This window comes from Leucoraja erinacea, chromosome 19 (genome assembly GCF_028641065.1).
Source record: "Leucoraja erinacea ecotype New England chromosome 19, Leri_hhj_1, whole genome shotgun sequence".
NCBI lineage: Eukaryota > Metazoa > Chordata > Chondrichthyes > Rajiformes > Rajidae > Leucoraja > Leucoraja erinaceus.
The window spans coordinates 71,658-86,023 of NC_073395.1; the positions used below are offsets into that span (position 1 = coordinate 71,658).

The 14,366-nt window shown below is 47.5% G+C and overlaps 1 protein-coding gene across 2 annotated transcripts in view; it reads left to right on the top strand.

Moving 5' to 3' along the window:
- The first annotated feature begins 229 nt into the window (after positions 1 to 229).
- bmt2 (base methyltransferase of 25S rRNA 2 homolog) overlaps positions 230 to 14,366 on the top strand; it is a 42,857-nt gene continuing 28,720 nt past the window's right edge. Inside the window, exon 1 of one of the 2 annotated variants that reach the window (XM_055649996.1) lies at positions 230 to 468. In XM_055649996.1, coding sequence (XP_055505971.1) covers positions 297 to 468 — 172 coding nt within the window. In that variant the 5' untranslated portion in view covers positions 230 to 296. The remainder of the gene's footprint in view (positions 469 to 14,366) is intronic. The other variant, XM_055649995.1, reaches the window with a different exon arrangement.

The window sequence follows — 14,366 nt, forward strand, 5'->3', positions numbered from 1 at the left end:
CCCTCACTGGTAGTCTCCCCCTCACCAGTTATCCCTCCCCTCCCCTCACTGGTGGTCTCTCACCTCCCCCCAGTCTCCTTCATCATCAGTGGTCCCTCGCCTCCCCCTCGCTGAGCAGGGTCAAACGCCCCGCTCCGATGGGATGAGATGGGAGTGGAGGAAGCGGCGGGCCGCACGTCGCCGAACATCGCCGAGCGGAGCCGAACATCGCCGCACGTCGCCGAACATTGCCGAGCGGAGCCGAACATCGCCGAGCGGAGCCGAACATCGCCGAGCGGAGCCGCGCGCCCGGCGATATGGAGGAGGTTGTCGGTCGGTGCAATGTCCGGGCGGGCGGGCGAGTGTTGGTGTCGCCACTCGGCGCTCAGGCGGCGACGGCCTCCGAGGGCGACAGGAAGCGGGAGCAGGAGAAACTGTCCGGGGTGGTGAAGAACGTCCATCGGAAACTGCGCAAGAAATATCGAGAGGGTGAGGAAAGGAGGAGGGTGGGGGCTCGGACAGCCCGGGGGGGGGGCTCGGACAGCCCGGGGCCGGGGGCTCGGACAGCCCGGGGGTGGGGGCTCGGACAGCCCGGGGGTGGGGGCTCGGACAGCCCGGGGTGGGGGGCTCGGACAGCCCGGGGGTGGGGGCTCGGACAGCCCGGTTGTTGGGGGCTCGGACAGCCCGGGGCCGGGGGCTCGGACAGCCCGGGGGTGGGGGCTCGGACAGCCCGGTTGTTGGGGGCTCGGACAGCTCGGGGCCGGGGGCTCGGACAGCCCGGGTGTTGGGGGCTCGGACAGCTCGGGGCCGGGGGCTCGGACAGCCCGGGGGTGGGGGCTCGGACAGCCCGGGGGTGGGGGGCTCGGACAGCTCGGGGCCGGGGGCTCGGACAGCCCGGGGGTGGGGGCTCGGACAGCCCGGGGGTGGGGGCTCGGACAGCCCGGGGGTGGGGGCTCGGACAGCCCGGGGGGCCGGGAGCTCGGACAGCCCGGGGGTGGGGGCTCGGACAGCCCGGGGGTGGGGGCTCGGACAGCCCGGGGGTTGGGGGCTCGGACAGCCCGGGGCCGGGGGCTCGGACAGCCCGGGGGTGGGGGCTCGGACAGCCCGGGGGTTGGGGGCTCGGACAGCCCGGGGTTGGGGGCTCGGACAGCCCGGGGGTGGGGGCTCGGACAGCCCGGGGACAGCCCGGGGCCGGGAGCTCGGACAGCCCGGGGGTGGGGGCTCGGACAGCTCGGGGGTGGGGGCTCGGACAACCCGGTTGTTGGGGGCTCGGACAGCCCGGGGGTGGGGGGGGTGGGGGCTCGGACAGCCCGGGGGTGGGGGCTCGGACAACCCGGTTGTTGGGGGCTCGGACAGCCCGGGCCCGCCGCTGCCGCTGGTCCCTGCGGCCGGTCACCGAACCGCCCTGCCTCCCATCTTCACTTTTTCGCTGCAGCTCCATTTTCAATCCTATCTCATTACCGATTCTCTGTCTGCGACGTCGTTTGACGAAATCCCAACAGTTTGCATGCGGTTTCATCGACGTGATCTTTAAACCTACAGCCCACGTCTTTAGCCATCTCTTCAGTTTCCTTTCCCAGTAAATATCTTCTGAAATTTACTGGGAAATCGGTGTGCATCAGTGTAGAAGAGATGCCCTATCCATAAATTATTCTTACAGTAAGTTAATTAGATACTTTTGTGTATGAAGAAGGGTCTCAAAGAAGTCTGAAGAAGGGTCACGACCCGAAACGTCGCCTATTCCTTCTCTCCATAGATGCTGCCTCACCCGCTGAGTTTCTCCAGCATTTTTGTCTTCCTTTGTGTACGTTCAAGTAGTTTGTAAATTATAATTTGTCTTTTGTGATGGCTAATCGTTTGATTTATAGTGGATTGCCTAATATTTTGCTCATTTGCCGAATTAGTAGCCAAGGCTACTTACTGAACATAGAACCAATCCTAATAGAACTGTGACATTCATTAATTGCCAAAAGAGATTGTATTTATAATTGGTTTTGGAGAGTTGTAAACAGATTCGTGTAACGGTGATAGGAATCGGTTGTGAGGAGGTTTGGAAACACGAGTTTTCACATTTACTCTTCTTCCAGTAAGTTCAATGCTACTTTATTCTCACCTGTACCAAAGTATGTTGAAATTATTTTTGCCTACAATTCAGTGGCAATCCAACTGTATTAGCGGAGGGGCCTAGGGGGGCATTTTTTAATGGCAAACATTAGAAGTTTAGTTGAAAGGAATACATATTATCAATGTCGGTATGGGAAAGAGCAGCAGTAGTTACTGATTATTCAGTTTGAAGAAGGGTCTGGACCTGAAACATCGACTGTTCAAAGATAGACTGTCCACAGTTTCCTCCACAGATGCTGCCTAACCCACTGAGTTCCTCCAACACTTTGTGTTTTGCTCAAGATTCCAGCATCTACAGTTCCTTATGTTCCTTAGTTACATCCATGATTGAATGATGGAGTAGACTTGATGGGCCGAATGACTTAATTCTACTCCTATTCCTTATGACCAGAGATAGAGAGATTCTTGATTAGTACAGGTGTCAGCGGTTATGGGGAGAAGGCAGGGGAATGGGGTTAGGAGGGAGAGATAGATCAGCCATGATTGAATGATGGAGTAGTCTTGATGGTCCGAATGGCCTAATTCTACTCCCATCACCTATGACATTTTGACTCGTATCTACTTTGCAAAAGATAAGGGGGATCATCAACTTCAGACATGTTTTGTACCAAGAGACTTCCATAGATCATCTCCATAGATGTCTATAATTTATCCTTCAAATTGCATCCTCTTAAACTCAAGACAAAGTTGTGGAGTTGTCCATAGATCATACCTTTCGAGGTTCAATAAAGCTCACATACATACAGAAATGCAAACCATAAACTCGCCTGTAGATGCAAAAGGTCGTCCACCTTGTGTGGACACCACCATGTACGAACAAGCTCCCATAATACAGATAGTTTTGCAATTAAGCATGTTTTCGTAATGCTAATCGGATATAATGCGAGCGAAGAATTAGGGAACACTGATTATGTAAGTCAAATTGGTTATAATGTGATGTTGATTAACTAGAAATCCAGTTAAAAGGTACTTTGGAAATTGACAAGCAGAAAAAATGCTGTCATCATTTTCTTGTAACCTCCCTGCAGTAATCTGACACCATTGTCTCTTAACAACATATGCTACTTTAACAGTGGGTGGTCATTGAAATTGAGCACTAATTACTTCTAAAGATCCTATAGCGAGCAAGATAGTCCACTCCTGCTAAATCCAATGGGCTGACGTGTAGTATGCAACGTGGGTCATTTCTTCGGCCATTTCAGTAATCCCGACCCAACTTTGGCTATCCCTCTTGCAGTGTAATCAACGTTGCGGGGGAACAGTTTCTGTTAATAAATTATTATTCTGTTAATATTTTTTAATGTTTTTTTTTAATTTTATTTTTTTTAATGTTTTTTTTTAAATTATTTTTAAATGGCTCATGTGCTGTGTTTGAGTTGATGTTTGTATTAAACTTGCACTCTGTAATTCATCTAATCACACTGTTCACAACTGTGATATTTGGTAAAATAATAGCAATATAAAGATTCCAGTTGCTCTACTCTTGGAATGTTCCTTAATGTTTTTTAATGTTAGGGACAACATTACATAAAAATACATTGCAATCCTCCCCGCAACTTTACCCTGGCGTCCCAGCCATGATGATCCGGGCCAGGCTTCCCACAAGCTGTGGAAGGAACATAGGCATCAATGATCCGCTATAGGGGGGTTGCACGTAAGGTCACCGGGTCATAGGGCTTGATGCACTGAGTCGCTCAATCCATCTGGAGGACATCGCAGTATATGTTGTTAATACGCGAAATGCGTACTTTCCTACCTGTTAAAAAATGCCAAAATGGTGAATTTTTGTGCTGTAAAAAATTGGGGAACTCGGGATAAGCGTGAGAGACATGTACCCAATTTAAGAATTCCAAAAGTGAAGCGAAATGAAGGTAAAGAGAAGCGAGAGCTGAAGGGACAACAACAGCTAAAGTGCTTGGTGAACATTGGTCGTGAGGATATCGAAATTGAAAATATTGGGAATTTATTGCGTTTGCTCACTGCATTTCATCAACAGTAAGGCATTATTTGTGTTTATTCTTGATTCCTTTGGTATCTAAAAAGTCTCAGAAGTGATAAATCTGGCTGTAAAATTAAAAAAATCGCCCATGGTTCTGAAGTGGGTTTTTACATGTAAAAAGAAAACGCTTCTGAAGCTAAATTTATCATTTAAAAAATCTCCAGACTTACGAGTGGTGTGTGGAAAAGTAAGTCTTCTATCATTATGCTATTGAGATGTATATTTTGGCAAATGATAAAATGTCCTGACACCCACTCCCTTTCAATAGGATATTGTCAATTTGCTGAGGTTGATTATGTCCAATTAACAGCTAACAATTGTGCCATTCCTTAGCTTGCATCTGAGTAAAATGGAATTTAAAAACCCACGTATGGTTTGTGATTTTTAGTTATACATTTTGCTTCAGAGGTGTTTTCTTTTTGTATGTAAAAACCCACGAGAACCATGTGCGATTTTAATATTTTACATCCAGATCTAAAACTTTTTAGATGCCAAAGGAATCAAGAAAAAACACAAATAATGCCTTCTGTTGATGAAATGCAGTGAGAAAACGGCCAATGTTCGCCAAGCACTTTGGTTGTTGTTGTCCCTTCAACTCTCGCTTTTATCTACCGTCATTTCTCCTTACTTTTGGAATTCTGAAATGGGATAAATGTCTCTCACGCTTATTCCAATCGCCATAATTATTCACAGCGCAAACATTGACCATTTTGGCCGGTTTTAGCGGGCCCACTACGCTGGAAACAATGGTCAGTGCTTACCTGCAGTTCATCGCGTGTACTCCAGTTGGCATAGCGTAGCAACAGTACGGGTCATGGGTCGTGACCTGACTGCTGTGCAAACTCCCTATAGGGCCATTGATAAGCATCTTTTTGGTTTTTATTGAGAGGCAGAAAGAAAATGAGGAGACGATTTTTACCAAAGATCTTTAATTTTTATGAGGATGTTTCAATAACCGGCTTCCGTCTCCGCACTAGTATCTTTGCTCCGCTATGGGATCTTTGGTGCGGAGACGGAAGCCGGTTACGGAAATGGGGCTGAAGATTACCCATAACTCTGCCCATGACCGTACTACGTCTTTTTCGTCGAGTGGATTATCTTGCTCACTATAGGATCAATAGGAGTAAATGGGTCCTTTTCAGAATGGCAGGCAGTGACTAGTGGGGTACCGCAAGGCTCAGTGCTGGGACCCCAGCTATTTACAATATATATTAATGATTTGGACGAGGGAATTGAATGCAACATCTCCAAGTTTGCGGATGACGAAGCTGGGGGGCAGTGTTAGCTGTGAGGAGGATGCTAGAAGGCTGCAAGGTGACTTGGGATAGGTTGGGTGAGTGGGCAAATGCATGGCAGATGCAGTATAATATGGATAAATGTGAGGTTATGTGGCAAAAACAGGAAAGTAGACTGTTATCTGAATGGTGGCTGGTTAGGAAAAGGGGAGATGCAACAAGACCTGGGTGTCATGGTACACCAGTCATTGAAAGTAGGCATGCAGGTGCAATAGGCAGTGAAGAAAGCGAATGATATGTTAGCATTCGTAGCGAAGGGATTTGAGTATAGGAGCAGGGAGGTTCTACTGCAGTTGTACATCCTAATCTGAGGAAAGACATTCTTGCCACAGAGAAGATTCACCAGATTGATTCCTGGGATTTCAGGACTTTCATATGAAGAAAGACTGGATAGACTCGACTTGTACTATGCTAGAATTTAGAAGATTGAGGGGGATCTTATATAAACTTACAAAATTCTTAAGGGGTTGGACAGGCTAGATGCAGGAAGATTGTTCCCGATGTTCGGGAAGTCCAGAACAAGGGGCCACAGTTTAAGGATAAGGGGGAAGTCTTTTGGGACCGAGATGAGAAAAACATTTTTCACAGAGAGTGGTGAATCTGTGGAATTCTCTGCCACAGAAGGTAGTTGAGGCCAGTTCATTGGCTATATTTAAGAGGGAGTTAGATGTGGCCCTTGTGGCTAAAGGGATCAGGAGGTATGGAGAGAAGGCAAGTACAGGATACTGAGTTGGATGATCAGCCATGATCATATGGAATGGCGGTGCAGGCTCGAAGGGCCGAATGGCCTACTCCTGCACCTATTTTCTATGTTTCTATCTTTGATTACTTCTATCTACACTTGTGCAACCATGTTTAACAACAAATGGTGCAACAAATGGTGCAACAACTTTGGACGCTACCCTACCCACTTTCACTCAGTTTGTTGACTGTCCCACATGAAAACATTGGACCTGCTGTATGTCAATGTTAAAGAAGCTTACAGCTCCATAGCCCTTCCGCTACTGGGAAGATCCGACCACAATCTGGTTCAACTTCTACCCAAGTATAAGCCAATGGTCCAGAGGCTGCCTGTGAGGTGGCCAGGGCTGTTTTGAGATCACAGACTGCAAAAAACTATGTAGTCCCGATGGAAAGGACATTGATGGACTCACGGACTGTGTTCCCAGTTACATAAATGTGGATTCTGTGTGGATAACATTGTCTCAGGAGACTACACTGTTTCTCCAACAACAAGCCCTGGGTCATCAGCGACATAAAGGCCCTTTACCAGAAGAACTGGGGTACTGATTTTAGATGATCAGCCATGGCTCGGGGCCAAATGGCCTACTCCTGCACGTATTTTTCTACGTTTTGATGGGGTATTTTCCTAAGAAGAGGGCCTTCAGGAATGGTGACAGGGAAGAGGTAAAACGGGTACAGAAAGATCTGAAAATGAGATAAAGATAGGGCAAGGACAATTACAGGAGGAAGCTGGAGCTGCAACCTCAGCAGAACAACATGAGGGAAGTATGGAGCGATATGAGAAGCATTACAGGCTAGAAGATGACCAGTGGCCTGGGGAGGGAAAGCAATTTGGACTGGACCAACGAGTTAAACCTGTTTTAAAAAAATAGATTTGATGGAGAGGCCTCTGCTCACCCTCCCCCGTGCTCCCCGACAGACTCTCCCCTCAATCCACCTGGTCCACTTCCTCTGCCCTTTCTTTGTCGCGCCTGACCATTAAGGCTGAGTAGTTGAAAGAGCTGAGCAGAATCTGCCCAGGCAAAGCCACGGGTCCTGACGGGTACTCAAGGCGTGTGCCAGCCAGTTGTGCGGAGTACTCGCATATCTTCAGCCTGAACCTGGAGAGGATTCCTGTGATGTGGAAGACATCCTGCCTGGTTTCTGTACCAAAGAGGACCCAGCTCCTCCAATGACTACAGACCGGTGGTGCAGATCTCACACATCATGAAGTCCCTGGATAGGTTGGTGCTCACTCACCTGCGACCCCTGGTTTAAACGCTAACTGGAACCCCTACAGATCACTTACCAAACAAAAGTGGGGGCTAATGCTGCCATCATCCACCTGCTCCATCGTTTCTATGCTCACCTGGATAAGCCGGGAAGCACTGTGATAGTCATGGCGAAGATGCGAGTGGATGCTCCATTGGTGTCCTGGATCACCAACTACCGGACTGGACAACCACAATTTGTCAGGCTACGGAACTGTGTCTCGGACATGGTAGTGAGCAACACAGGGGCCTCACAGGGGACGGTCCTCTCTCCCTTCCTGTTCACCATCTACACCTTGGACGTCAGATATAACTCAGACTCCTGCCACCTGCAAAAGTTTTCTGATGACTGCAATTTTGGGCTGCATCAGTGAGGGGAGGGAAGCTGAATACAGAGGTGTAGTCAACAACTTTGTTGCATGGTGTAGGCTGAATCACCTGCAACTGAACATCAACAAGACTAAGGAGTTAATGGCGGACTTGAGGAGGAGAGGAACAACCCTTTTCCCCGGTCTTCGTCAAGGGTGTGGATATGCAGTTTACCAAGGAGTACATGTACCTTAGAGTTTACCTGGACAGTAAATGGACTGGTCCAGGAATGCTGAGGCACTGTATAGGAAGGGACAGAGCTGTCTGTACTTTTGAGGAGGCTTCTGCAGTATGGGTGGGGGAATGATGAAGTTTTTTTGGTTCTGAATTACTGGTGGGACAGTGATTATTGGGTTGATGAATGATCAGAAAATTTGGCAAAGGATTTGGTGAAGGTGTTGAAGTGTGGGCAGATCGGGTTTGGAGATGCACTGAACCATCTGGAAATGCCTTGTCACCTGCATGTGGCTGAGTGTATGGACTGGTTGAAGTACCACGGGAAGAGTGGCCTTCTATCCATAACCCATGATCGGCCGCGCCTATTGACACGGTGCTCATGTTAACTTAACTGATTGGTGGGTGAGCATGATAATGAGTGGGATCAAATGTTGTGGATCATGCTTTGTCCACAGAAGAGCACCACTCTCTGGACTTTGATGGAATTTCGTTCTTCTGCACGATTCCGATTGGAACCTTAAGACGTGTTGTGTGAGATGATGTGGAGTGAATTGTGACCGTGAATTTGTTGGAACGTGGGGAACAATGACTCATGTAAACTGAGTGATCTGGGGTCCAACGCTAAGTTGATTTTGGTGATGGCTAGCGGGATGTGTGGGAAGTTGCTTGATGAATTTTGTTGGTTGTGAGGCGGGTATTTTTAAATGGTTCTCAGGAGGACAGTGGGTGACACCACAAGGAATCTGATCTGTCGGGTGTTGTGAGTACTTGTTGGATACGGAATAACGTGTGAGTTTTGATCCACGACCAGGAACGACTTGTGGGTTAATATGTGAATGCGTTGTATCACCAAGACCCATTTAAAGATGTTGATCAGACCAAGTACCCCCTGGGAGGAATTGACAGTTTATGTATCTGTTTTTGTACCCAGTGATTAGGAAGGCTGAGTGTTTTGCAGATGCTGGTGGGGTGTATGCGTGAAGTGGTGCGTGGAATGCTGGGGTGTGTGGTGGTTCTAGGTGTGGGGGGTGATCGTATGGTGTGACTGGGTGAGTGCGTGTGTGTGTTCGGGTTGGAGCAACCTGGCAGGAGATGGCTTACATCATCGCCCACCGGGCTCCAAACACCAAGACCGGAATTCGGCATGACATAGCGAGCGTGCTGCATTTACGGGTGTGAAGGGGTGGACCATCGCTGACAAGAACCCTTCTTTGACTAAGGACATCGGGGTGTGAGATAGAGGGGGAAATGAGATCGATTTGCCATGAGTGTGACAGTGAGAAGGTTTGTGTAGTGTAGTCACTTGGTGGTGATGTTGGTTTAAATTGTTGTCACAAGAATTGATCTGGTGGTGTGGACGAAACCACTGTTGTGTCTTTGAATTGTGAAGGATCGATGTAATGGTTGACTGTATTTTAATGTCTGTAGTGTATTGTGGGTCGAGTGGGAAGGCCTGTATTGAATCCTGTCTGCGTATGTCTGTCGTGGAAAGCAATTATCGTGTAGTAATCTAATCTATTCTGGACTTCTTTGAGATTTGCGATGGAGCCCGAAGAGAGTGATCAGCAGAGAGGCAGGATGCTTGTCCCAGCAGGGCTGCATTGTATGTCCCAACATAAACATGCCGTGGAGATGGGGAGCAAACAGGAAGAGGGTGATGGAGGGGACTAGATATGTCATGAAGTGAACGAAGTCAGAAATGGTGTGTTGAGTTGGAGTTGTAGGGAGGTGGTCCGGGTGGAATGGGAGTGAAAGTGAGGTTTGGTTTTTGATTTGGAAAATGTTTGGAATGGGGTTGAGAAGGCGAGGGAAATGTTAGTGCGAAGATTGAGTGGAATGGCAGTGTGTGGTGGGGGAATGGGATGGACTTGTGAAGAACGATTATTTGGGGCGTGGTGGGTTTGGGGGTGGTGTGTAGGGTGAAGGGATCGAGGTGGGGGGGTCCATTGGGAAAAGCTGAATCGGTGTGATAGGGGAAGGGGATTTGATGAATGAAAAGGGTGGTGGGGGAGGAGGTTGAATTGGGGGAGGATGAATGGTGATGGTTAGTGAATGGGGTGAGTGGGAGTGGGTGAGTTGTTTGTGAAGAATTGTTAGGGTGTTGAGTTGACTGTGGTGTGTGGTTAGGAGTGCTGGATGCAGGGGTTTTGGTAGTGGGGATAGGGTGGGGGTGAATGTTGGGGTTTGAGTTGGTGAGGGGGAAGTGGGTGAGATGAAGAGGGGAGGCAGAGGGGGAAGATGGGGGGGGGAAGGGTGCAGATGGAGAAAAAGAGAATTGGGTTTGGTTGAATTGAGGTGGAAGAGGGAAAGGGGAATGAAGGATTGTGAAGTGGGAGCGGGGTGGGTGGGGAGGGGGTGAATGAAAGTTGGGAGGGTGGGGTGGTGGGTTTTGTTTGTTAGGGAGGGAAGTGGGTGGTGGTGGTGGGGGTGGTGGGAATGGGTGGTGTTTTGTGGTAGAATGGGGTGGAAGAGGAATGATGAGGAAAATGGGGGGCCGGGGTGAAGGTGGAGAGAAGGGTGGAAGTTTGGGGATGGATGGGGGAAGTTTTGGAGTGTGGAATTGGGTTGATGAAACGGTTCGTTGTTGTGTTGGGTGCAGGTTGGGGTGAGGTGGTTGAGGAAGCAAGGAAGTTTGTTGTGTTTGGGAAATGGGAATGTTGAATGAAAGTTGGGGAAGACTGTGACGGCAACAGAATTAACAAACTTATCATGAAGGCTGACTCCGTCCTGCGGGATGGAAGTGAATTCACTGGAGGGGGTATTGAGGGGAGGGAGGTCTAAAAACTGCGGAGAATCTTGGACATCAGCTCACGTCCAGGACACAGGTCAACTGAGGAGCCTTAAAACAGACGTTCCACAAGATACAGAACAGAATGCCACCGGTGTCATTGTCGTATTGGCTATCAAACCCCCCCCGTACAACTTCTCCCCTTCGCTTGGGGTAGCCCTCTTCCAGTCTTTGCAATCCCACTCCTCGACTTTTCATCGAACTTGTTTCATTTCCTTATTCGTTGGTTTTAGATGTTGCCAGACCAACTCCTCTGGGAAATAAAGTTCTATCGTATGTACAGTTATTCCTTCTCGGTATTGTACACGTGCATGGCTTGACCTGTCTATTATTGTCATTCATGACCATCGGTTCCGCCCAGCTACCAACTACCACAACTTCTTAATCCACCCCCCCCCTGGCCACCCACGAGGCGCCGCTTCAGTCATTTCAATTGTTTTACGCCGACCCCCTGCCTCCAGTGAAACGCCACTACGACCTGGTGACGACATTCACAGCTTCTCACTGGCTTTTAAGCTTTCGAAGACATCAGAACCAGCCGATGCGGTTTCCCCATCTATTCCGCGATACGCCACCTCACACCTGCGGAGCGTACACTCCTAACGACAGAACACGACACTAGCACCTATCCCGATACGCCGCTATATGGGTCGAGGTTCGTGGACCACACAGACTCTTCGGCCATTACGCCTCAGAACCCTCCCCCCCCTCCCCCCCCCCGCTCCCCCCCCAAAACAGATAATCCCCGCATACCTTACATTACTCATAACAGCATACTACCAGACAATTTACCAATCACCGCCTACAAGCAAATAACATGAACAACACTGGACAATGACATTATGGGAGAGAAACATGAGCACTCCCGGAGAAAAACACAACAGGCCACAGGCCGAATTGTATAATCATGCAGTCAGCACCGTAGTCAGGAATCGTACCTGCGGTAGGCCTAGTGATTCCACAGGTCAGCAATTCTGTCGTTCAACATGCCCACAAACCACAAAAACAGAAACGACAAAAAAAAAAAAAAAAAAACAAGAAACGCAAAAGACAAAAAGAAAGCTTCACCCCAGAAAAAAAATCCTTCACAAAAGGAAAGCCATTCTAAAGCATAAGAGCTATGCCTTCTGAAAGAACATATAGTGAAAAGTTAGAACATTTATCAAACAAAAGAAAAAATCATCTGCACATCAAACCATCTACTTCACCATTTCTTTTCCAAGCATTGTCCTTTTAGTGCATAGCAAAAATAAACTTATGTATTCAATGACGCATCCTTGCACACTCGCAGTTCCAGGAAATACACCTGTTATCTTCATCTCACACGTTATCACGTTGAAACACTCATAGACCCTACCACCCTTTCAACCCCCAATTGTTGGCTAATGTGATTTTTCCTTCGGAGGAGGCCCAGCCAGAGCGGCATCACTTATTAAGCTCATCAGTACCCATAGCTACAAAATACCGTTTTATACTAAGAATCATGCCACAACCAAAATAGAGGTTATGAATCTGCTCCCCCCCCTGCTGAACTAGTTCATATCTAAACTGTACACCAACAATGGTGCATCTTATAAGGTAGGTGCCTTCATGACTTGGCATTCATTACAATACTGTGTTGGGGCTGATCATAAAATGGACTTGGTATTATTTTCTGACATCCGCGGGAAAAAGCTGACATCGTGGGATGTCCTAGGGAGAGTACTGGAAGGTGTTTAAATGAAGTGAATTGTTAAAATCCTGTGTATGTGTATTAAAAACATAAATACAGGTACTTCACGTGTTTTAATATAAAACAGTAGAAATTGTTATATAGAAGAGTGATGTGAAGTAGAAAGAGGGTACAGGAGTAGGCCATTTGAACTTCGAGAAAGCACAAAGAAATTAAATGGGAGAATGTGATAAGCATAATAAGAACGACCTACGAATGTATAAAGATGAATGAGTCGAACATAGTTAAGACAATATAGCCGCTCGGGAAGATCTTAATATCCCTCGGGATTAATAGATTAGATGCAGAGACGCCTAACACCTGTGAGGAAGGAAGTAAAGATTTTGTGGAAAGTTTTGATATACTCGGATCTTGTCATAAGTCAAAGCATTCGTTATCTGAATGTATGATGCTGCTTCATAGATGATGAACAAGGAGACGTTGTACTTCCTTCCAATTGGATGTGGCTGTCATATGTTTTGCAACCGTGCAATTCATACATTAAATTCTTTGAGGATCTACAAGTCATGTTGTCTCGTTACAGGCCATGCGTTGTATCTGCCTTTGAACTGTACAGATGTAGTCTAAGTTACTGGTCTTTAATCAGTTTCCAAATGCTTTGGCACACGGACTGCGTTTTTGATTTCCTCCAATTCTGACACATATGACAGTCCCAGATTCCCCCCCCACAGGCACGCTCAAACTACCACTCTTAGCTACGTATCTTACCATGCGACTCCCCCGACCTCGCTTTTTTCTTTTTGGTAGTCATGTCTGCCCGTGCCTTTCTTTGCAACTCTGCTTGAACCCTCCATTTTCTCATTTCAGAACGCACACTCTAAACTACTTCCATCCACATCAGAGACTCCCACGTCCCACTCCAGTTATCAGTGTTTGTTATATCACGCCAGCATGCCCATTATTACAAAATTTTAACAAGCGCCTTGATCGGACACCCACCGCTAAATGCTTCGCCCTCCTGTTGAAAAATAGGAAACAGTCTACACGACCCCCCTCTTGAGAACCCATACGGCCGTAATAGCCCAAGACATATCAAAACGCTCCGGTGTCCATTTTTCATACCGTACTCCTCACAGCCGCCGCCACAACCCCTGCAGCCTCTACCGGCCCCCGGTGCTGCTCCGTGCGGCCCCCCAGTACCCAGCATATGCAACTAACCGTCAGTCCCACTTCCGACCACATGGGATGATGGTGCCAAGACAACACCCACTGCATGCTGCCACCATCTTGCAACCCGTCATTATTTGTTTTGGATATTATTGTTTTTCAGAGCATGATACTGATCACCCTAAAACGAATATCATCCCAAGTTTACTTACATGTAACAAATACATATGCCCATCGCACTCAATTAAAATAGTCAGATCTTTGCAGTTCCGTATTCCTGTTTTGTTATCACACAACACTTTCTTCCTGCTGTTAGTTGTTCAACCATGTGACTATACTGACCATGAGTTTGTCTTGTGCTACATTCATTTTAATCGACACCAGTAATTAGTTTATTCAACTATGATCTTATCATGAAATCTTGTTGCAACATCACAAAAATGTCCTCAAATAGATGTCTACATCATAAGTAACCCATTTAATGTAGTCAGTGCTATAGAGCCTAGCACAGGTTCAACAGTTTAAAAACTAAAGCCCTAGCGAAGATGCGTTTTGTTGCAGAAATTGTGGAATGTCAGGAATCCACTGCAAGTTTTTGGCTGTTGCTATCGCTGCTGTGTGCCACCCTTCTTGCTCCCTTCTGCACTGATTTTTGGAGTTTACGTTTATTCTCATGTGTTCCATGGTACCATGGAAGCTTTTGTTTGCACGTTATCCAATCAAATCAGATAATATTATTCAATCAAGCCAAATACACACAAAAGGCAGACCAACGAGAAACATACCAGAGTGCAGAATATAG